Consider the following 25631-nt stretch of genomic DNA (forward strand, 5'->3'; position numbering starts at 1 on the left):
AATATACCGGACAATATTAAGATACAGCCCAATATCCTAATTTTGGGAGATTCAACTACCCCTCCATCAACTGGGAAAACTATTCATGTACTAACTCATTTGCCCAACATTTTCTGGAATTCATCAATTCCAACGCCCTGGACCAGCTTTTCCATACCCCTACCAGGGGTAGCAACATCCTGGACCTGGTCAATACCAGTATGGGTAATAGATGCTCCATGCCAGAGGTCAACTCCTCACTGGTCAGGTCTGACCACAAGCTAATCACCCTAGGCATCCATATTCTGCCCCCCTCCCCATTAAGGAAACCACCGTAAATAACTTTTCCAAAGCCAACTTCATGCTTCTTAAGTCAGAAGTGGCAAACTTCATTACACAAACACAGATGGAAAATAGTGGCACGACTGCTAAATCATATACAAATGCACTGTATAAGCACATACACGAGTGCATGTACTGTGCCACCCCAACAAAACCAAGACACTATCCTCCAGAAAAAGGAAGCCAATCTGGTGGTCCCCTGCCATAAACAAGCTCTACAACAGAAGGAAGAAACTGTTGCAGAAAAGAGTAAAATCACATGACTGCAGTAACCCCCTGGTTAGCCTCAACAAGAAGCTGAGATCCCTCATAAAATCCTCCAAAGCTAGTTACGAAAATAATATTGCCTTGGATTCTAAACACAACCACAATGCCTTCTACAGCTATGTCAAGAATCTCAATGGCAACACTCAGATCTGCTCTGAACTACAGCACAATTGCACTACATTTACCGAACCAACTGATATTGCCAACATCCTGGCAGACAGGTTCAGTGCTAACTTCACCCCCCCTCACCCCCCAAAGGGCCCATCCCGATACCAGATGATTGCAAATCCCCTGAAATCACGGCCGCACAGGTGAAGACCACACTCTCCAAAGCAAAGAACACAGCATCTATGGGACTGGACAACATCCCAGGTTGCACTCTGCACAAACTACAGAATGGACTGGCACCCCACCTAAGTACCATGTTCAACCATAGCCTCACTTCAGGCTTTGTGCCTAAGGAGTTGCACACAGAAACAGTTATCCCACTCCCCTGGGAACTACCGCTCCATTAGCCTGACGAGCCTGGTCTGCAAGGCCATAGAACGCTTCATCCTAAAGCTTATAAACAAAGACATAGGTAACCTCCAAACTCTGGACCCCACTCAGTTTGGGTTTGTAAAGGGTAGATCATGCCTCCTAAACCTGACTTACTTCTTCAAAGCAGTGACTAAAGCCATAGATGAGGGTATAGTAGTGCACACAGCCTATCTTGACTCGCCAAGGCTTTTGACACCATCCCCCCACTCTGGTATTCTAGACAAGCTCACTGGACTAGGCAAAAATCCCTATGTCACAAGATAGGTGGCCAACTGGCTCACTGACAGAACCCACACAGTGAAAGTAGCCAACTCCAAATCTGACTTCAGGCCAGTGACAAGTGGAGTACCACAGGGTTCGGTCCTGGGTCCTCTCCTGTTCGGTATCTACTTCTCTGAAGTCCATGCTAATACAGCTGGTCTCTGGCTAATGAAACTCACAGATGACTGCAAACTAGGAGCCATAATTGATTCACCTAAGGATGTGGACATTCTACAAAGAGGCCTCATTAAGACTGATGCTTGGTGTCAAAGTCATGGCCTAAAGCTCAATGCCAAGAAGTGCAATGTCATCCCCTTTGGGAAAAATACTGTACCCATGAACTACCACATAGGTGGTAGCCTACTAAACATCGAAAGTGTGATAAGAGACCTTGGGACACAGGTGGATAGTAGTCTCTCCTTTGATAATCATGTCGCCACAGTAGTCCAGAAATCCTTCTACATGGCACACCTCATCACAAAGGGGTTCTCCTCCAGAAAAAGAGAGGTCATCATTCCTCTCTACTCATCCCTTATTAGACCCATCATAGAGTACAATGCCCCATTTGGCATGTACCTTGCAAGACATCTGCAATAGCTGGAAAGGCCACAGAAATACCTCACTAAGAGGATTACTGGCCTAAAACAGATGCCATATGCTGACCATCTCAAAAAACTCCAGCTCTACTCTGTTGCATGTCATCTACTCTGAGGTGACCTCTCCCTAATGTACAAAGCCATGTCTAACCCAGACCTGATAGACATGCTACACTTAAAGAAATCCCAATCTCTCCAAGCCACACTCTGCAGGGACCTAAGCCTTCTCACCACAATAAACAGAACATGCTGGAGGAATAGATTCATGTCCCAGAGACTTCCCCTGCTCTGGAATAGGTTGCCCATTCATGTCAAGTAAAGGTCCTCATAAGCCCTCTTTAAGAGAAATCTTGACAATTGGATAGGTAATAGGAAATTCACCCCAGGAATCACTGCTATGGTGCTGCTCGACAATGGCACAGGAAAATAATTTTCTTGGGTGGCAAAACCCAGGGAACCCGTTTGGATAGGCTTGTATAGGTCCAAGGGCTGATAGCCTAGTACTTACCTATGAACCTACAAGGCTCTATCCTTTGTCCCCTACTCTTTAACATTTTCACCAACATCCTCTGTACTTCCACACATAAGGCCACCCTAATGCAATACACAGATGATTCCACTCTCATTTGCACATCTGACAACAAGGTGCACCTCCAAAATATTACTCAGGTAGCTTTAACAGCCACTGAAACATGGCTTTGTAACTCACAACTCATGCTCAACCCAAAAATGACCAAACTACTACTCCCCCCCCCCCAAAAATCCTTCTCTCATGAAAAAAAACAATTTAAATTCATCTCTCTTGATAATACAGCCATAATACAACCATTGAAGTCACTTCTCATAGCAAACTATTGGGGATGATAGTGGATGATAATCTTACATTTGACCTGCATATACAAAATTGCATAAGAAAAATTCATCAAAAACTAGGGATGCTTTACAGAGCCAAAAACTTTCTCACTGACGCAACTAAAACTAAACCTGCCACTACTTATCTATTCCTCACACTTCTTTATGGCACTCCCATCCTTACTAATCTGCAGGCTTCACAAAAATTAAAACTTGAACAATGCTATACAAAACTGCAAAATTTGCAGCACATAGCCCTTTCAGAACTCACCACTGTATAGCACTGAAAAGTATAAATTGGTTAGGAATGTCACTTCAACTAACATATACACAACTTCTTACCACCTATAAAATTATCCAGCATCCATCTGCCTGTCCAGCACTAAAATACATTCTACACAACTATGTCCCTAGTTGGTCACTGCGATCCAATGACCAAAAACTCTGTCTACAAACCTAGCAAATATGCGGTGCGTTATACTTGTACAAGGTTTATAAGGCCTGGAACTCCTTACCTGTTATCCATCAGGTGTATGCCCTCACTCCCATCTTTCAAAACAACTCTGAAAGACTTCCTAACTAAAATTTGGCTTTGTTCTTGCTCAAAACCAGGTTAAACTATATCCTTAACTCATCCACTCTAATGGAGCTCAGGAAGTTTGCACTCTAACTTCCAGTGAGCGTAGCCTAAGCCTTTTGACAGAGTCAAATTATGTCCTCACCTTTCAAACAAATGTTCATATTTCTGGAACTATAGGGGTTATGAAAGAAATGCCAAACTTTTCAGCACAAACTATTTTTATAGTGGTATATTCTTTAGGTTCTAGGTCTTCAACCGAATTTTATAAGTCACAGGAAACTTAATAACTATTACATTTATAATATTTTGTAAACATCTTACAATATCTCAGCAACCACTCAAGTTACACACACATTGTCAGCAGTAGTTTATTCATCTAGCTGAGAGCTTTCATGTGAGAGTAAGGAGTTCTGTCTGTGTTACTTGGTTGTTGAGATATATAGAAAAGTGTGGAAATGTTATCTATATAAATTAATATCATAAAAACAACAGTTAATATCTATTTACCAGTACTAGACAGAGGTCAAATATTAATGCAGTTGAGTTTGCTATTGTGTAAGCTGTAAGATGAAATATTTTAAAATATTGTACATAGCATGGTTTTGGAATTATTGATGCAAATATGAACAAGCAATATTTGACACCTATAGGCGTCAGGAGAAGTTAACTGCAGATGCACCTGGAGGCCTCACTCGGATGTAATGAGTTGATGAACAAGTACCTTTACATTCCTTAAACCTCCTTACTCTCCCTTCTTCACTCACTTCCTTACTGTTATCTAAGTCTCTTCCCTGACTTTCTTTCTAAATATATCATAAGCCTGTTTTTCCCCTCACTTCATATTGCAATCCCTGTTTGTATTACACTAACATACCTTTAATTTCTCTACAAACTGTCTAAAATTTCTCTAAATATTAAATGATTGTAATATACCTTGTATTGATTCTTAGCCAATGTTTTTATATTATGTCTTGTTATAATTATTTAAACTGCAGATGTTTTAGTTTTAGTTTTGAAGATTGTAAAATTATTGTTCTTAAAATGTTTTGTAATAATTTGGAACTTTTCTCCTGAGGCCTCCACTGAAAATGGGCTTCTACCCAGTCAGACTTTCCCGGTAATCAAATGTCAATAAATAAATATACATGTCATAAATCTGACTGTGATAAACAAGGTCAGCCTTAGACGAAATGGAACCCTAGAATAGGGACTTCATGGACCCCCCATTACACATCAGTCCCTCCAGCACGTTTCCTCTGCCCTCTCCTGTCTTGCCCTCATTTTGAACTCAGACGATTCATATAGATCTTTCCTGCTTTTTCACATGTTGTCTTACTTTTTAGCTTCTTACCATGGTCTTAACTCACTCTAACTGGCCAGGCTTCTATGCAGTAAGTCTGTATAGGTTCATGGGTGTTTACTAGGCGATTGATCACAAGGGCCTTTTTAAGCCTAGCCATGCATCCCAAATTTCTGACAAGTTCTGGTACCCTTGATAAGTGTAAGCAGGGATTTGAGAGATGAAACATTTACAAGCAGAGACTTGGGAGATGTAACATTTACAGGCTGCCTGTGTCCATTAGAGACATAGGTGCCAAACCAGGGATGAATTTTCTGTTCCCCATCCATTTGTCCAAGTTACACTTGAAATGAGTTAGGGAGGAAGTCTGATTCACATGGATGGGGAGCCCAGAGAAGGGGTAGTCTCTGGGATACATCCCTATCTCTACAGCAGGTCGTACTTGTATCACAGACAAGCTTTAAGTCTTTAGAATGAGTAATTCTGGTACTATTTGTTTTGTGGATATGCAGAAGGTCCATCAGAATGGGGTCTGATAATGACTCATATGCCAGGCATAGATCTCCTCACACAGACTAAACCTGGAGGCCTTCTGCACAGAACATGTTACACTCTGTATTCTTTTAGTGGGGAACCTCTGTAGACATTCCAATTTCTGGATATGTCTTGTTAGGCAGATACCAAAGAGGGCATTGTACTCAATGACAGGCTGAATACAGTGGAACACTGACTTCCTTGGATCTATATCCCATATCTTTGTTTATAAGTTGCTCAATGATTTCCTCACGGCTGTAGACACATGATGGTCAAAGGCTAGATTACTGTCTATCTGTGTCCCCAAGTCCTTGTCTACTGGATCAGCTCTTAGAGTTGTGTTGTCAATATGATAGTTACCAGGGATGCATGACTTCCCGAAGGATATTATTATGCATTTTTTGGCATTTAGTTTTAGTCCATAGCTCTGACACCAGTTGTTTGCCTGTATCAGTTCTTCCTGGAGAACATTTGTGTCAGTGGGGGATTCAATGACGGCACCTAATTTGCAGTTATCTTCAAATTTAGTCAACCAGAGTCCATTGGCATTGGCCTTGTCTTCAAAGAAGCAAATGCTAAAAAGAAGAGGTCCCAGGACTAATCCCTGAAGGATTCCACTTGTGACTAGCCTCTTTGTAGTGGTGCACTCCCCAGTTCTAACTTCCTGAGTTCTGTGAGCCAGCTGGCTCTCCAACGGGTGACATAAGGGTTTGAACCTAACCTCTTGAGTTTGTCAACAGTGACCAAGTGGGATATTATGTCAAATGCCTTGGCTAGGTCAAGGTAGGCAGTATGAGCCATCCTGTTCTCATCTGTTGCGTTGGTGACTTTCTCAAAGAAGTCCACCAGGTTGAGTAGGCATGACTTGCCCTTGACAAAACCAAATTGGGTTTGGTCCAGTATCTGGAGGTTTCCAATGTCATTATTGATCATTTCCATGATAATTCTTTCCATAGCTTTACATATGAGACTAGTGAGACATATGAGTGTGTATGGCCCACCTTTAGGAAGAGGGATGACTGTTGCTGTTCTCCATTCCTGAGGCAGTAAGCCTATTTATAAGCTACAGTTAAATAGAAATTCCAGAGGCCCTTATAGGTAATGTTTCATATTATTTAAAAGGCATCCTGGGATATTGTCTGGGCCCACTGATGCAGTGCTCTTGGCCTTAGACCAAGCATTAAGGATCTGTTCCCTAGTGATAGCAGGGGGAGTTATATTTGATGGTATTTCCTGAGGGAAGGTTGAGAGGGAGAAAGGGGTAAAGCTGAAGCTGAATTTGCCAGTTAGTAGGTTTGCTATATCTTCTGGCTCAGACTAGGTGGCTCCATTAACAATGAGCTATGCACACAACTGTCTATTTCCTTTGAGGTTGTAGACATAACTAAACAATGCCTTGTCCCTGTTCTTGGCCTGGGGAGCTAAATTTGCACGAACTTTGGCTTTGGTAGACTTTATTTGTCCTCTGAGTTGTTTGTTTAGTTTGCTGAGAATTCTTTTATCCTGCTGGGTGCTACACTTCCTATTTTTGTCATGATTTTCTTCCTTCTGTTATAAAGCCCACTGATGTGATTCCACCAAGACGGCTTGTTATTTGAGCTAGTTCTGCATTTCCTCCTGGTGGGTACAGCAGCTATTAATATGCTTGTATAGGGTTTCTGTAAATAGTTCTGCATAGGCAGCAGTGTTCTCAGGGTTTACTGGAACTTGAAATTTTGCCAGGTTATCACTTAATAGTAGGAAGTCAGCCTCATAGTAGTTCCTGATTGTTCCTGGGTTAGCTGGGGTGCCAGGTTTTATTTTTACTTCAAAGAAGATCATTTAGTGGTCCAACCTTGTCAGGGATGGCATTATACTGGGGTTGCAGCACTCTCTCATATTAGTGAGGACCAGATCCAGTATGGTTGCACCCCTGGTTTGTGTACTCACAATCTGGTCCAGGGAATTTGTGTTTACAAAATCCAGGAATCCCTGTGCCTGTACATTTGATGTGGGATAATTAAAGCTGCCAATGAATTCAGTATTAGGTTGAATGGTGAGTGCTTCCAATAAGTTTAAATGCATAGGATCATAGGAGGTTACTAGGCTAATGGCCCTGGAGCGCTTACAAGCCTAGCTAAGAGTTTATCCCCAAAAAGAAACCTCAGGCAGCACCTGTTGCCCCTGTCAATGAGGGACAGAGGTGGAATCCCTGGGTCAAATTTATGGTTTCCCATCCACTCATCAAGGTTGTGCTTGAAGGTGGTCAGTGAGGTGCTCTGTTTGACGTGTATGGGAAGTCTATTCCAGAGACGGGGCAGACTCTGTGAGACAAACCTGTCTGTCCAGCAGGTGTGTTGATGTTGCATATTAGATTCAGGCCTTTTGAGTGGGTAGTGCATGAGGAGTTAGACTTAGAGATATGGAGCATCTCTAGTAGGACAGAGTCTGAGATTGCCTTGTAGGTGAGACACAGATCACCCCTGAACAATCTGTACGATACTAAGTAGAGTGACAGTGACTTGAGCCTGCCTGCATAGGACAGGTGGTGGAGGCCATGGATTTTCTTTGTGAGGTATATCAGTGACCTTTCCAGTTGGTGCAGATGTTTGGAGAGGTACATCCCAAATGGGGCATTATACTCAATTATTTGTCTAATGAGGGAGGAGTATAGAGAGGTAATAAGCAATCCCTTTACTTATGAGATGAACCAAGTAAAAGGCTTTTCTAATCACTGCCGCTACATGATGCTTGAATGTGAGGTTGTTATCAACCTGAGTGCTCAGGTCTCTCAATACAGGTTGTGTGCTTAGGGGGGTTGCCATTGATGTGGTAATCAGTAGGGGATCATGTTTTTGCCGAATGGTATGATGATACATTTTTTTGCATTTAGCTTGAGGCCATGACTTTGACACCAGTCATTAGTTGATGTGAGACCCTCTTGCAGTATATTGACATCATCTGGGGAGTCAATGACAGCACCTAACTTACAGTCATCTGCAAACTTGGTCAGCCACAGGCCTTTTGTCTTTGCCTGGACCTCTAAGAAATAGATGCCAAACAGTAGAGGGTCCCAGGACAGATCCCTGGGGAATAACACTAGTGACAGGCCTGGTATCGGAGGTGGAGGTGCCTATTTTGACTTTGAGGGTCCTGTCAATGAGCCAGTTGGCCAACCACCTGATGAGATAGGGATTTATCCCAAGTTGTGTTAGCTTTTCAATAATGCCCGAGTGGGGATTGTGTCAAAGGCCTTGGCCAAGTGAAGGTAAGCCGTATGTACTGACTTTTCCTCATCCAGGGCCTTGGTGACAATCTCAAAGAAGTCATCCAGGTTCAACAGGCAAGATCTTCCCTTGATGAATCCGAACTGGGTGGGGTCAAGTGCTTGGAGGTTGCTATGTCTTTGTTTATGAGACCCATAATAATACGCTCCATGGCTTTACAGATCAGGCTTGCCAAACTAATGGGTGATAGTTTCCAGGGTCAGTAGTGGCACCACCTTTGTGCAAGGAGATGACAATGGCAGTTCTTCACTCTACTGGAATGAAGCCTGTACTTAGGCTGTGGTTGAATAGGGTGCTCAGTGGTGAAGCCAGTTCTTGCTGGAGATGGTGCAGAATACATCCTGGAATACTATCAGATCCCATGGAAGCTGTGTTCTTTGCCTTGAATAGGGCCTGTAACATTTGATCTATGGAGATGTGAGGTGCAGGACAACTATTGGGGATGTCGAAAGGGCCTTTGGGGGGGGACCGGGGGTGAAGTTTGCCCTGAGCCTAACTGCTAGCAGGTTGGCCATGTCAACAGGATCAGTGTAAGTGATACTGTTAAGTACTAATTCAGAACAAACCTGGGCTTTGCCATGGAGGTTCCTGATGTAGCTGAAGAAGACTTTATGGTTTCCCTTTGTTATGGAGGCTATTTCTGATTCATAATTAGCCTTGAAGGTTTTCACTAGTAATCTAATTTGCTTGTTGAGGCTAAAGTGTGAGTTTTTCCAGTTTGAAATTTGTTCCTTTTTACCCTTGGACAACAGTTTCTTCCTTTTGTTGTAAAGCCTGTTGATAGAGGATGTCTACCAAACAGGTTTGTGTTTCCTTGAGGAACAGGTTTTAATTCTATTGGGTATAGCTGAGTCCATGCAGTTGTACAGGTGCTTGAATACTGCGTTGTACTGCTCAGCAAAGTTGTCTGCATCCTCTGAGGGAGGCAGTGGTGTGAAGCTACAGATACCCTCCCTTAGGAGGTCGTAGTCAGCTTTTGAGAAGTTTTTTTAGCTTGATTATGACTGGGGGGGGGGGGGATAGAAACTTTGAATGAGACTGATCTCACCAGGGAAGAACATACTATGGGAGTGGTGCAGCGGTCACCCATGATGTTGCGAACCAAGTCCAGAATATTATCTCCCCTTGTGGGGGATGAGATGAGCTGGTCTAGTGCATTAGAATTGATGAGGTCAAGGAACTGTTGAAAGAGTGCATTAGTGCAAGAATAGTTTACCCATTCTATGGAGGGGTAGTTGAAGTCACCAAGGATACGGTTGTTAGGGGATACCTTGATGGAGTCAAGTAGATCCAGGTAAGATGAGTGGGTGTCTAGAGTCATGAAGGGGTGGTCTATAGCTAGCTATAACTTGGATGGGTGTCTTGCCAACTGTCAGTTGTACCTGGAGTAGTTCCAGTGTGCATCATGTTGGATAACCAGTCTGGAGGTGTGCCGGGTCTTAATGAAGACAGAGACTCCACCACACTTAGTCTTCCTGATCTCATTTTGGGGTCAGAATGTGTGGAATGAGGTATAGCCTGGTAAGGTAGGAGTGCTCTCCACAGTTTTGAACCAAGTTTCCATGACTACACAGACATCATCACCCTCCAGTGCAAGGAGGGCCTCTAGTGAGTACATTTTCAGCTTAAGGCTCCTAGCGTTAAGCAGCATGACCTTCAATTTGTTTTTTTGACAGTTCTTTTATGTTGGAAGGTTTGTCTTTGGGACATTGCCTAAAAAAGGCACAATGAGGGAGGCAAGAGGCTTGGCCAGGATCCGGAAACCCAGTGGTGACAGGTGAAGGTTATCTCTGACAAAGCACTGAGGCCTGTTGACAATGTCATCCCAGGCAGACAGATACTGGATCCCCTTAGAATGACACCAGAAACTAAACCAATTGTTGAAGTCAGTTATTTTTTGTTGGTATTATGGTATCATTCTTGGTGAAGGTAGGATGCTGCTTAGGGCTAGGGTCATACTTGCCTGGAGCACATACTCTGAGAGTTCAATCATGTCTCTCTTCATATAGTCCAGGGAGGTACATCTCAAGTCATTTACACTAACATGTTCAATGACAGAGTCACACTTGTACTTGCTGTGGAGAGACTTAAGTGTGTGTGTGATGTGGTGGATTCTGGCACCAGACAGACAACTGACCGTGACCTTTTCCTTGTCTAGCCTGGTGAGAGGGACATTGGTGTATCTTACAATTGAGTCACCAATGAATAGTGTGTTTGGTTTATTGTCATGTCTTGTGGGCTGTGATGGTTTATTGTTTTGCCTTATGGCTGTGTTTGTGAGACACTGTTGTGTTGTCTGCTGTGTGTGATGTGTTTGGTGTTGTGTGTGGAATATTTGTGAGTGTGACATGGGCTTCCTTGGTCATTGAAAAGGACCTAAAGCTTGCAAGGAAGTGGTATTGGATTTTGCCTGTGGTGATTTTAATGTGGAGAAGCTCAAGTGCATTGTCCTGTTTGACCAGCCTTGAGGTATATTTATTTTTGATATTAATCTAGACACCTCCACCTTTATTCCCTGTCTGTGTAGTAGATGGTCTAAATGTGTGGAATGCATTATAGCCATGCACTGCCAGTGTGCTCTCCATGGCTTTAAACCATGTCTCAGTGACTGCACAGACATCAGCATTGTCTAGAAAGAGGACAGCTTGCAGAGATTAACTTTTTTTGTTTAGACTCCTAGCATTAAGCAGTAACACCATTTGTTTTCTTGGTTTTGATTTGCTATGTCATAAGTACTTTCAGTTTGGCATTGCATAAAAAATGCACTGGACAATGTTTTGGCTAATATTCAAAAGCCTAGAGGGGAGAAGTACAGACCATCCTTGGCAAAGCAGTGTGGTCTGTTGACGTACTCTGAGGGCTTTCTGATATCTCTCTTCATATAGACCAGGGAGGTACTCTGAGGGCATTTACACCCAAATGGACTATGACTGAGTTATTGTGGTACGTGTTGTCCAATGGCCTGAGTGTGTGCATAATGTAGCAGATCCTGTCCCCTGACAAGCAGCTGTTCATGACTTTCTCCTTACTAAGATTAGGAGTTTCACAATGGTTTGTGGGTGTTTACTAAGCTAATGACCACAAGGGCCTTTATAAGTCTAGCCATGCATCCCAAATCTCTGACAAGTTCTGATACCCTTGAGAAGTGTAAGCATGGGCCTGGGAGATAAACCATTCACAGGTTACCAGTGTCCATTGGAGACATAGATTTCAAACCAGGGATGAATTTCCAGTTTACCATCCAATATTCCAAGCTGAACTTGAATTGGGTTAGGGAGGAACTCTGCTTCACATGGATGGGGAACCTGCTCCATAGACAAGGTATTCTCTGGGATACATACCTCTCTCCAGCAGATCCTATTTATATCACAGGCAAGGTTTAAGTCTTTAGAACAGGTAATACTGGTGCTGCTTGTTTCATGGATATGCAGTGGAATCTCCAATGACCAGAATGTTGGATTGTGTAGTGGCTTGCCTTATGGGCCTAGAAGTACAGGCTCCATGAGATGTGGTTGTATGTGTTGATGTGGGTTTCATTTTGAAAGAGTGCATTCAGGGATGCTGAAGGTATTTGTTATGTGTACTTCATCTAGGAGGTCTTTGGGGTTTAGGAAAGTTATATTTAAATGCCTCGGCATAGCTGGACTACTGACAACCTTATTAACGTTAGGAGTGCTTCTATGTGAGAGCTTTACCTCCAGTGACATTGTGTAACTACATCTCTCACATACCATATCAGTTTGTTTGAGAATTAACTGGTTCATAGGTTCAGAGGTTCATAGGTTGGTACTAGGCTATCAGCCCTAGGGCCTATACAAGCCAAGCCATAACAATTCCCTGGCTATTTCTTCCCACACTATTTACTTCCGTGGACCCCTGTCTAGCAGGGTGACTGACGTGATCCCTGGGATGAATTTCCTTTCTCCCATCCAATCATCAAGGTTCCTTTTGAAGAGGGCCAAAGAGGTGCTCTGCTTGACATGTATGGACAGTCTATTCCAGAGTCTGGGGAGTCTCTGGGTCAGGAACCTAACCCTCCAGCATGTTTTGTTTATTGTGATGACAAGGTTTAGATCCCTGGAGTGTGTGTCTCTGAGGGATTGGTATTTCTTTAAGTGTAGCATGTCCAACAGCTCTGGGTTTGACATGGCCTTGTATGTTAAGCAGAGATTGCCTCGGAGTAGACGATATGCGACAGAGTATAGCTGGAGTTTTTTAAGGCGGTCAGCATAGGGCATCTGGTTTAGGCCTGTGATTCTTTTAGTGAGGTATTTATGCGGCCTTTCCAGTTGTTGCAGATGTCTTGAGAGGTACATACCAAATGGGGCATTGTATTCTATAATGGATCTAATGAGGGATGAGTACAGTGGGACAATGACCTCCTTTTTTTCTCACTGAAAAGCCCTTAGTGATGAGGTGTGCCACACAGAAGGATTTCCTGACTGCTGTGGCAATGTGGTTATTGAAGGTGAGACCACTGTCCACCTGTGTCCCTAAGTCTCTTATCACACTTTCGGTGTTTAGTGTACTGCCACCTATGTGGTAATTCACGGGTATATGTTTTTTCCCAAAGGGGATAACTATACATTTCTTGGCATTGAGCTTGAGCCCATGGCTCTGACAAAAAGCATCTGTTTCTGTAAGGCCGTTTTGTAGAGTATCAACATCATTTGGGGATTCAGTAATGGCTCCCAATTTGCAGTCATCTACAAACTTTGTTAGCCAGAGTCCCTTAGTGTTGGCCTGTACTTCAGAGAAGTAGATGCCAAACAAGAGAGGACCCAGGACTGAACCCTGAGGTTCCAGGACTGAACATGAGGCAATTTGTTCTGGAGGCCGCTAGACACCTGGATGTCATAGGGTTCTAGAGGCTCTGAGGTGCTTCTTAGAGGTTTTTGCAACTTTATGATTTAATAATGCCTTGAACAAACAATCATGAGTAAGGGGAAAATGCAGTTGTATATGTTTTATTTCATGGAAAAATATGTTGTATCTAAAGATTAATGTTGAAACAAAACAGTAGTTCCCCAATAAACCGAGAAGACAAATGCAGGGATTATATAAATTGTGTCTGGGAATACTGCTTACCTTTCAGCCCCTCCAAATAGAGATGGTTGCATTCTGTGTAACCTTTTGGTAATAGACTTGGGATGAAAGTAAAAGTACACATGTCTGGAGATATATGTTATAGCGCTGAGGGTTTGGGAGAAGAAACTAATGCACATGGATAAAGCCACACACAGACATGAAGGCTGCAAACCCTACACAGAGGGAATCACCGCTAAAAATCAACCAGAGAACCAAGCTCTGTTAAATGGCAATGCTACTCAAAGCAGCAGTCTGCCAATGATCAGCTGTTAGCACACATATCCTGCCCAGACCTTCACAGGCAGTCACTTATTGAGCACAATGCTGATGTTTGACTGTGATATAAATTGAAAAAAATTATGATCAACTTTCTAGTATTAGATACACTGCAACCCCTTTCCCACACATCATGGACAATCCCCATACTCATCAATTATAGACAGTTTATTGAACGTGCACACCACAGATATCTGATTGTCAGAAAATAGCCACTAGCTGACTTCACACAAACAGGTTCATGCATGCTAGATCTGCAAAGCTATGGTAATAACTGTTTAAGCTGAATAAATGACAACAGTGTCAATCACTTTCATTCACAGACAAATCCTTTACCCAGCAATTAAAGCTAACTTCATTGACTATATCACATTGGATACCAGAATGTAATGAAATAAAAACAATTTCAAGAGTAATTTATTTCAATACTCTACACATAATCATACATACTCACATAAACAAAGACTTAACCACCGATTATAGCCACCTGTGTTATCATGAATGCATACCTCACTTATTTGGCTGCATCTAATGAATGAATAAATGCATAAAAACTGCCAAACAGGAATGTATCTTCTCAGCTCACTCCTGCCAAAATAATGTGTAACCACCCCATACTTCTCAGCTTCTTGCGTCAAAAATCAAGGATAAAGCTAAAAATAATCATATACAAAGTTCCAAAATTAGAGACAGCTATTGCCTTGGTATACTTAAAAAATTGCTAGAATAACAAACTTTGTATTATCATGCTTTTTTTTGAAGGCCACTAAATATGAAACACAAATGTCAGTCATCACTATTCAATGAGAAACAGACCAAAATATAACACAAAACCTCAAAGATATTCTACAAACTCAGGCACAGTTGAGAAAATCTACACACACACACACACACACACACACACACACACACACATATACCCATCTGCTGCAGACAACTGACAGCATCTGTGCCTCCAAGCATACATGGATACATATATATATATGTGTGTGTGTGTGTGTGTGTGTGTGTGTGTGTGTGTGTGTGTGTGTATATATATATATATATATATATATATATATATATATATATATATATATATATATATATATATATATATATATATATATATATATATATATATATATATATATATATATATATATATATATATATATATATATGCATATACATACACACATACACAGCCATCAGATCAGTTACACTCTCTAGGGCTTACCAGAAAAATACAGATTTTGTGTAACAGACTAACAATATGAGGCACAAAAATCTGGACATTCTGCAAAATTCTAGACTATTAAGAGGTATCCTGCAATCCTCACTGATTTGCAAGACCACACATTTACAATAGAAAAAAAAAACTGACCAAAAAGTCAGGGATAGTTAAGAGCTTATATGTCTTCCAATAATTATAAACCACCATTTAACAACTAATTAAAAAAAAAAAAAGAGAGAGAGTGACAAAATTACACAAAATATATTTCTGTAGCTAAATGTACCTTGACTCAAAACAGCTGTAAAAAGTTTGAAGTCTGCACTGATTGGTTTTGATTTCTTAACATCCAATGAGTGTTTCTTGGGGAATCAGGAGGACCGATTGCTGTCGGACAGGCAGGAAAGAGACATCCATCTTTTTATTCCAGTAGCTCATTGTTACGAAGTGTTGCGAATAGACATGATAAACAGTTGCCTGGCTTGTTTTATTCTGTGTGAGGAGTTAGGATGCCTTAGCTCACTTGAGATGGCATCTGTTTCACTTAGACTAGCTATTGTGTAATGACTGGAGCTTTTATGAGTTGCTGCAAAGATCTAACAACAAGCCAGATGAAGGACAACAAACACAAAAGTATAAAGCATCCAGTATGTTTCTTTCAGCATCATAGTAACAATACATAAAAGTATGTGTCTACTAAAATTAGCTTTTAAAACGACATAGATACCCATACTGGTTATAAACGTAAACAATTTTCATCAGTTAAAAAGAGAATTACCTTCTAAAAGCTCTGTTGTGCAAAATGGGATTTAAGGATATTAATGTATTAATGCCAGGCATTTAGCTCAGTTATTCAATTAAAGAAACTCTCTGGATTCAAGCTCTCCTACCATGTATCCCTTTCTTACATGCGTTCTGAGCAGATCTGGAACTGGAAACTTTAAACTCACATTGCTGACCTCTGTTTTGCATGTTTATAGAATATAGCATTTTCATTACATCCCAAACATTCTCCTATTCTCAGTTTCAGTTTTCTGCTACAGTGTGCCGACTCGGGGCAAGCTAAGCAAGGCTTTCACTATCATAATTTGCACATGCTTTACAAATGCACACTCTTCAAGAGAAACCTTGACGAGTGGATGGGAAACAGGAAATTTACCCCGGGGATCACTGCAGTGGCTCTGCTGGACAGAGGCACAGTGAACTAATGGCTCTGCTGGACCAAGGCACAGGGAGGGGGCGCCAAAAGCCAACATATTCTGACTAGGCTTATAGATGCCTTCGGGCAGATAGCCTTGTACTTACCTATGAACCTATTATTCTCTTACTGACAGGATGACAAATTATATATATATATATATATATATATATATATATATATATATATATATATATATATATGTTCTTAATATCTTTACAGTATGAGCGATGAGGAAAGTACCTTTCTTATTTCTGTAGCATGCATTTTTTTACAAACCTTTCAATTTCTTGTTTGAAAATAAAATATTCTTGTCACTCTGCTTACTTCTCCAGTGAAATATTCCATTAATTTTCCCCAACATATTGAGCTGACCTATTTCCTTTATCTTACGTATCAAAACTGTAATTTCCACATTAAAACATGGCCATGCTTGCTATCACGCTGTGGGGCATCATAGTACATGCAGGGATTGCTGACAGTTGCTCATCACTGCCAGTAGGTCATCTAATAATAGATTCTGTCTCCTATACTTCAGAAGCATTATATGACTATATATTGCCATTTAAGTACACTAGCTGAGTTTTATACTGTTTCTCTTATAGGTTCATAGGTAAGTACTAGGCTATTTGCCCTTGAGATCCATTTTAAGACTAGACAGTTTCCCTTTTTGGGCTCAAATTAACCTAGCCCATTTGGTTAGGAATTAGACTTACTCATCCCATGCTTGATAATTATATATTACCCCTCATGGGAATAACTGAGATCATACCATTGATAATTTTAGGGGACACATGCATGGGATAAAGCATTTAGGAGCTGCCTCTGTCCATTAGTAGTACAGGGGTCAGTCCTGAGGTAAATCTTCTGTTTCCCATCTATAGATCCAAGGTAAGCTTGAATATGGACAGGGATGAACTTTGTTTTATGTGACTGAGGAGTCTGTTCTAGAACAGCTCTATCCTCTGTAAGATATACCTGTCCCTACAAGCCAATTTGCTGATGTTGCAGAAGAGGTTTAGATCCCTTGCCTGAGTATTTCCAATGCCATTTCACTTGCTGAAGTGTAGTAAATCCATCAGTATTGGGTCAGAGGATGCCTTGCATGCCCGACGCAGGTCACCTCTTAGCAGTCTGTAGGATACTGAGTATAGTGACAGGGCTTTGAGTTGGTCCATGTAAGACATATCGTTTTGGCCTTATATCCTTGTAGCAAGGTATCTCTGTGGGCATTCTAGCTGTTGCATGTGTCTGGACAGATACATGCCAAAGGGGGCATTATATTCAGTGACTGGCCTAATGAGGGCTGAGTAAAGTGGGACAATGACATCCCCCTATCTAGATACCATCCCTTTGCTTATAAGCTATCCAATATGGAAGAACTTTCTTACAACAATGGGCACATGTTGGTCAAAAGTTAGGTCACTGTCCACATAAGTTCCCAAATCCCAAACAACTGGGACAGCTTGTAGGAACATATTGTTAATATGGTAGCCCTCTGGAATAAATGACTTCCCAAACAATACAATAATGCATTTTTTGGCATTTAGTTTCAGTCCATGATTTTGGCACCAGTTTTAATCAGGGGCAGTCCTTCCTGTAGTAAGGTTAAATCAGTTGGGGATTCAATGACTGTTCCTAGCTTGCAGTCATCTGAAAACTTAATAGGCCAGAGCCCTTTGGTATTTGCTTTTACTGCAGAAAAGTAGATGCCAAACAGGAGAGGTCCCAGCACAGAACCCTGGGGGACTCCACTGGTGACTGATCTGTTTATGGAGGTAACCTTCCCTGTATTTTGATTTCCTGTTTCCTACCTGTGAGCCAGCTGCCAATCCAGTGGGTAATGCAGGGGTTTATTCCCAGTTTATTTAGCTTTTCTACTATGCCTCAGTGGAGAATTGTGTCAAAAGCTTTGTCCAGATCAAGGTATGCAGTGTGTGTACTGTTTTGCTTTCATCCATTGCTTTGGTGACCTTTTCAACAACAAAAAAAAAAACAGGTTGAGTAAGCATGACATGCCCTTGATGAAGTCAAACTGAAATGGGACCAGTGTTTGGAAATTCCTTATGTCCTGACTGATTGATTAAATGATAAGTCTTTCTATGGCTTTGCATATGAGGCTGGTCAGACATATGGATCTGTGGAAGGTCCTCCCTTATGCAGGGGAATAACCTGTGGCTGTTCTCCATTCACTTGGTACAAAGCCTGTACGGAGGCAGAGATTGAGCAATGTTGTTAGGGGTGTGGCTAAATTGTGCTTCAGGCTACTTAAGATCCATCTGGGGGTGTTGTCTGTCAGGACCAATCAATGCAGTATTTTTAGCTTCAATAGAACTTTTAGGACTTAGACGTGTGTAATACCTGGAGTCAAGACAGTTTCAGGTGTATCTTAAGGGACAGACAAAGATGACAGAGGTGTAAAGTTAGAGCTAAATTTATCAGGCAGGGCTCACGGGTCTATATCATATATTCAAAATTCCAAAATATCCAACACCATATGTTCGAACTTGGAATTTCGAATATTGATAACACTGAATGCTCAGAATGGCAATTTTTTTCCCAGGGAAAAAATTGCTGTTCTAAGAAACATACACACAACACAAGCACACCAAAATAAATAAACCACACACATACAGTTAACAAAACCCAACCCCACACTAAACCATGCATACATTACTAACTATCCACTTACCTTAACCCGCACCCTAACCCTAAGGTCTGTAACTATCGCACACATACCCTATGAAACTATACACAAACTAATTAATACACACACATACAGTTAACAAAACCTAACTGTACACTACACCATACATACATTACTAACTATCCACTTACTTTAACCCACACCCTAACCCTAAGGTCCATAACTCTCGCACCACAGTGGAGGAAATAGAGAAGCCATGGAACGGCCCACCGAAATCTTGCCCTAGGTAAGATTTCGATGTTCCGGGACTTCGTTATTTTCATCATTCGATGTTGTGGGTTCGATGTTTTAACTTTCAACATTTTACATCTTCGAAGTTTTGATATAGACCCGGGCTCACTATATCTTCAGCATCAGTGTAGGTAACATTCACAGTCAACTCAGCACATTGCTGTGTTGAGCTTTTTTGATTATGAACATACCTAAAAAAAGCCTTTTGATTGTCTTTGGCTTTGGTAGCCATTTTAGCCTCAAACTTGTCTTTGGTGGATTTTATTAAGCTCCTGAGTTGTTTGTTTATTTCAGTAACAAGGGTTCTAACATTCTGGGAATTATTTTTCTTACTTTTGGTCAAAATTATATTCCTTTTATTACAGAAGTGGTTGGTATTATAGTTTCACTGGGAGGGTTTGTTTCTGGAGTTTGCCCTGCACTTGTTCCTATGGGTACAGCTGCATCTATGCAGCTGTTAACATGCTAGTATAGTGTTTGTTTCTGCATATTCAGTTGAGTTAACGGGGTTTGGGGGGATCTGAAGTTTGCCAATGTATCAGTTAGGAGTATGTTGCATTAAAGAAATTTCTAAAGGGACCTTGGGTGCAAGGGATCTCTGATTTCAATTTTATTTCAAAGGTCAGACCTAACAAGTGCTGAAGATATGCAAGGGACAGGGCAAGATGCTCCGATATTAGTAAAGACAAGATCCAAGATGTTATTCCCCCAATGGGTACTCTGACTAATTGTTCTAGGGCAGTTGTATTGACAAAGTCCAGGAATCTCTGTGCTTGTTCACCAGTGGTGGTGTAGATTTCCCAGTCAGTTGATGAATAGTTTAGATCACCTATGAAAATGGTATTGGTTTTAATATTGAATGTTTCTAGTTCCTGTAGATAGGCATTGTGGCTTTCTTGTGTCATAGAGGGAGTACTAATATATGGTACAAGACCTTTCTGATGGTTAATTGGACATGAAGAAGCTCTACTGCATCATGTTGCTTTATCGGCCTTGATGTGCATCTCTTCAGGATGGAGATTGAGACACATCCACCTTTTTCCTCTCCTGTGCAGTAGGTGGTCTAAAGGCATGGAAGGCATTATAGCCCTACACAACAGGGGTGCTTTCCACTATTTTAAGTCATGTCTCAGTCACTGCACAAATGTCAGTGCCCTCCAGGATGAGAAGGGTTTGTAGGGAGTGTTTTTTTTTTTTTGTTTAGACTCCTTGCATTGATCAGTAACACCTTCATATTTTCCTTTGTGTGTTTCATTATGTTGATAGGTTTATCAGGTTGGCATTGCCTTAAAAAGGTGCTATAGGGGTGGACAACAATCACAACATGACAAGGGACAGATGCAGGCAATCCCTGGTGAAGCAGCATGGTCTGTCAATCATATCCTCCCAGGCTCACAAAAATTAGACCCCCTTTGGATGACACCAAAAACTAAGCGAGGTATTGAAGTCAATTATTTTTTGCTCATATCATGGCATCATCCTTGGGAAGGTAGAATACTACTCAATCCTAGGCTCATACCTACCTTGGACACACAGTCTGAGAGCTCTATCATGTCTCCCTTCATATAGTCCAGGGAGGTACACTACAAGATATTGACACCAGTATGAATTATGACAGGAAAAAAAAAACATGCAGTGCCAAGATCCCACTGTGGATCAGTTTAATGAAGTAAGGTGTAACGTAACATAAACTTCAGGCAACCTCAGTCAGCCAGAGAAAGGTGATTTTAAAGCATTTGACTTTAACTACATTTAGTAAGAACAAGTCATATATTTTTTTAACCTAAACTTGGAAGTGCTCAATCACACACACACACACACACACACACACACACACACACACACACACACACACACACACACATTCTCCTCATGCTTCTTCTCGCATGTTACCCACATCCACTTCCTTCTCCCCGCCTCAGGGTGTCACAGTCACCAGAGGCAGCCTGAACCAACAGGAGGGCTTCAACTACAATTTTATTTCCATTTTCAAGTGGAGGATGAGTGCACTCCAGCAGCCAGTATGACAAGCCACCCCTGCCAGACAGTAATACAAGAATGAAATGTATTCTACTGATACTTTATTTTAAAGTTAAGATCTACTGTAAGAGGGTCTATGTTATAACAATGAACGATCAAAGGATCGAATGCTGTTATATCGACCACAAAAGAATGAAAACAAAAAAGAGCGAACAGCCAGAACAGCAATTTTTTTCCCAGGGAACAAATTTGCTGTTCCCAAAAAAAAAAAAAAAAAAAAAAAAAAAAAACACTAAACACTATTTTATGTGGGGGGGCTCTACTTAAATATACCAACTCTGAGATCGCACTACAGTGCCGAAAACGGCAAAGTGACGGAAGCGGCCAAGCGACTTCTTTCCCAGGGAAATAATTCACTTAAAAGTCACTTCGTCATTTTGCGTTTTCGACATTTACAGTTCGACGAAGATGCATTCGACATAATGTGTCTTCGTTCATCTGACAGGAACCTCTGTAAGAGGTAACCTGAAAGGGGAGGGGATAAGAGTACTAAAAAAAACAACAATAACTCAAAAGTATCAGCTACCAGTTGCCAACAATATCAGTTAAACTGTAACACACTAAATTATGTGAGCTTGGTTCAAATAACAAATGTTAAGCTAAAATGAATGCTATGCAAGTTACCTGAAATTTAACCCTTGCCTTAGAATACTTTTCCACGCTATCCAGCAAAGTAGTAGGGCAGAGTTTCAATCCCAGCATATTTTTAAGCACATTTAATTTCTCAAATTACAAAAGGGTTACTTGTTAACAAACACTCTTGCAGAATGACATGGGCATACAGTGTGAAATGAATGTGAAAAAAGAAATAACAGGAAGGGTGGAAGTTGTATTTGCTCTTGTTGTAAAGGACCAAAATGAATGCTGGTGTACAAACAATTAATTAATGCAGGGGTTCAATCCATGGAGGGAAACATAGTGAATTGTTTATTTTTAATTAATCATTAAACAGTAAATCAATAAATGCCATTAATTTTTAACTGCCTAATTAAGATAAATGCAACTTTATTTTAGAATGCAACTCATTCATCACTGAAGTGTTTCAGATCCCTAAAGTTCAAGTACCGGAAGGGCATTCTGCTTGGCTGAACTGCAAATTTACTACAAATAAGACGATTTACAAGGTGTCCGTGGAGTGGCATAGAGGAGTGCCACCAAACCACATTCTAATCTACCCAGAATCTTTGTACAAAGACAGAGTTATCCTCGACGCTGAGGCACTCATAAACAGCAGTGATGCATCCATTCTGTTCACCAACCTTACTGCAGAGGATTCCGGGACATATTACTGTAAAATTGGGACAATATATAATGACGTAAAAGGAAAAGGAACAAAGCTGGTTGTGCTACGTAAGTTTATTTTTCCATTCTAAGAAGCAATTGTCTCCATAGCTAACAGTATAACACGCACTTCTGATGTGTATGCTTCTACCAGACAGGCCAGTATCATATATGCGAAGGCATGTCTTACTGTATATTTAAATGTGTACATGCTTTCATAGATATCTATGTTAAAGTATGCATGTGCTTATGATTCTATAGATGTGCATGCAAATGCAAGTATATGTGTTCTTACGCACACGTTTATGTCTGAATAAGTGCATGTGTGTATACAGATAAACAAGAATAGTCATAGTAGATGAAAGGACTGTTTAGCCTACTCAGCACACCCATTTTACCATGTATTAGATAAGCTTTTAATCCCATGTAATGGAGGCAAAACTAACCTCTCTGAAATGCACAAAGTGCATTACTCCAAAAGGAGTATTTGCCAAAATGTACAAAAAAATCCAGAAGAATTTCTGCAATGATTTGCTTCACCCTTATACTTTATTTGTATACATTAATAATCCCAATGTCTCTGCCTATCAAGGCAAGGATGGCCTTAGGTAAAATGGTGTCCTAAGTGAAATGCTCTATGGCCCTCCCCCTGTTGCCATCTGCTCCTCCCACCCACATTCTCTGGTGACTTCCTTATTTCCACATCCTGGCATCCACACACCATCCAGACTACTCATTCAACCTTTCCTCAAATTTTGTCTAACTGATCATATTTTTCCTTCCATCCTTCAAACACACTCTAGTTGTCCAAGATTGCACTGTAATAACTGTAGAGGTTGCTGTTGTTCGTCTTTCGGCTTTTCCAGGTTAGGGGTCGCCACAGCGGAACTCCAGTCTGCTAATGATTGGCAGTAGATTTTTACGGTGCCAAGTTGCCAGCTCGACGCCCAACCTTCAACGAAAGCACGCCCATTCACGCATGTCTTTCGGAACATCACTCGACCTGCGGGGAGGACATGCAGACTCCACACAGAAGGCACTCCCCACACTCCAGCCGAGAATCGAAAGGGAGAACCTCTTGCTGTGAGGCAACAATGCTAACGCTGCACCACCACGGATTAACTGTAGAGGAATTAGCTGAATTAAGTCAGGGGTTCTGGGAGCCACCAGACGTCATGGGGTTTCTAGATACTCTGACATACTTTCTAGAGTAATATTAACAACCATTTTCTTCCAAACATGACATGAACAAAAATCATGACTAAGAACGAAATTCAAGCTTACAATACAACTTTCCTTTTTCCAGTATCCTTTGAACTCCTCCTAATGGCCAGGAGTGAACCCAACAGGAATTTTTCCCAACAGGATGTGTGTTGATGGGGAAATAATGTACTGTGGCGGACGGCCTGTATAATGGAAGGGTATTATTTTCCCCAATAACATACTCCCTAGAGGACATTATTGGGCAGAGAGAATGGTGCTATCTGTTAAATAGATTTGTATTTTTTATAACTATATTCTTTTTTTATATTTTTGAAGTAAAATAGATCTTGCATCTAATGTTGTGTAAGTAATATGAATATGTATTTATGTACACACACACACACACACACACACACACACACACACACACACACACACACACACACACACACACACACACACACTCACCAAGCAGTTACAGTTACTTTGTTGAAAGAATATAACACAGATGTCGTGTTGTGAGCAAATAATGAAAAAATGAATAATAGAATGTAAGGCATTACAAGTCGCCCCATGCCTCTTTACTGTCACTGATTTTGCTGTATAGTGCTGCACTGTGTCAGTCAATAACAACAGACTTAAGAGTTTCAAACTTCTTATTGTCTAACAGAGCTACGCTGATGGGATGCTTGCTACAGTCAGTGTAGTTTCTGTCCCGTTCTCTCATGCTTACGCTCTTTTCTCTCTCCGTCTCTCATGCGCACACACATGCATACATGCACAGACACACACACACACACACACACACACACACACACACACACTCACTTTGCCTTATTTATTTACTTTTATTTTACATTCACTAAATGCAAAGTGCTGTTTAGTAAATTTTAAAAAATGGCAGACATTTGCTTTTTGACTGCTTGAACTTCACAGTAGCTTAATATACTGCCGTGAAACAGAGAAATAGATTTTAGTGGGCATTACCCTGCTGGAGAGCATTTTTCTCCAATCAAAGTACAATGTACAGTTTGCCCATTCTTTAACAGTGGAATAACTAATTAAATTAAGACAGGAATTCTGGATCACTAGGCACCCAGACACCATGGGGTTCTAAATGCTTTGAGGTGCACTTTAGAGCTTTAATCCAACCTTTTGCTCCAGTGATGGCCTGAACAAAAACATGAGTAAGAAAAGAAATCCAGTGTTATTTTGTCTTTCAAGGAAAAAAATAAGTTGTGTCTGACAAAACAGCAGTTCTCTATAAAATGAGAAGACAAATGATTGTGAGGATACAAAAATTATATCTGGGAATAGTGCTTATCTCCCTATCCTTCTCCCCCGAAAGAAAGTGTCAATTTCTGTGCATCCCTTTGGTGTTAGATTTGAATGAAAGTCATGGCACAAATGGTCATAGTCATATTTCAAGTGGCTTCTGTCAAGTACATATAATCCAGTGCAATCCAAGCACAAAATAAGTACTTCTGATAATTTTTGCACTTGTAAAACTTAATGGTGACTATGCTCCTGCTATATTTCCATATTTGTTATATTTTGTTGCACTTTATCATTGTAAAGAGCCCTTGCATTTTGCTGACCTCACTCTTCCCGCACTGTTGATTAATTTTTATTAGAGTGTTTCCTGGTTTAGTCAGTTTTTTGTAGCTTGGTTCCTTACACTTGAGCTTTGCCTTTGTGGTTTTACATTAAGTTGACTCAGGACTGTGCTCTAGTGGTAGTGGTAGTGGTGGTGGGGCATTCTGGTCTGTTCTGACCTGGAAATCAAAGTTTTAGAGTGACCCTCTGACTGGCCACAAGGCTATTTTGTATGTTCAGGCCTGTATAAACTTGACCTGTTTTGTGTAATGCTGCTCATC

General features: G+C 41.0%; 1 protein-coding gene across 1 annotated transcript in view; it reads left to right on the forward strand.

The window, feature by feature from the left end:
• Nucleotides 1–9922: 9922 nt before the first annotated feature.
• Nucleotides 9923–25631, forward strand: part of LOC122814475 — a 93487-nt gene continuing 77778 nt past the window's right edge. The window contains exons 1-3 of the mRNA XM_044087054.1: nucleotides 9923–10008; nucleotides 16898–16905; nucleotides 22285–22620. Coding sequence (XP_043942989.1) covers nucleotides 9923–10008; nucleotides 16898–16905; nucleotides 22285–22620 — 430 coding nt within the window. The remainder of the gene's footprint in view (nucleotides 10009–16897; nucleotides 16906–22284; nucleotides 22621–25631) is intronic.

The sequence above is a fragment of the Protopterus annectens genome, chromosome 10.part0 (assembly GCF_019279795.1).
Source record: "Protopterus annectens isolate FY-2018-M chromosome 10.part0, PAN1.0, whole genome shotgun sequence".
Taxonomy (NCBI): domain Eukaryota; kingdom Metazoa; phylum Chordata; order Ceratodontiformes; family Protopteridae; genus Protopterus; species Protopterus annectens.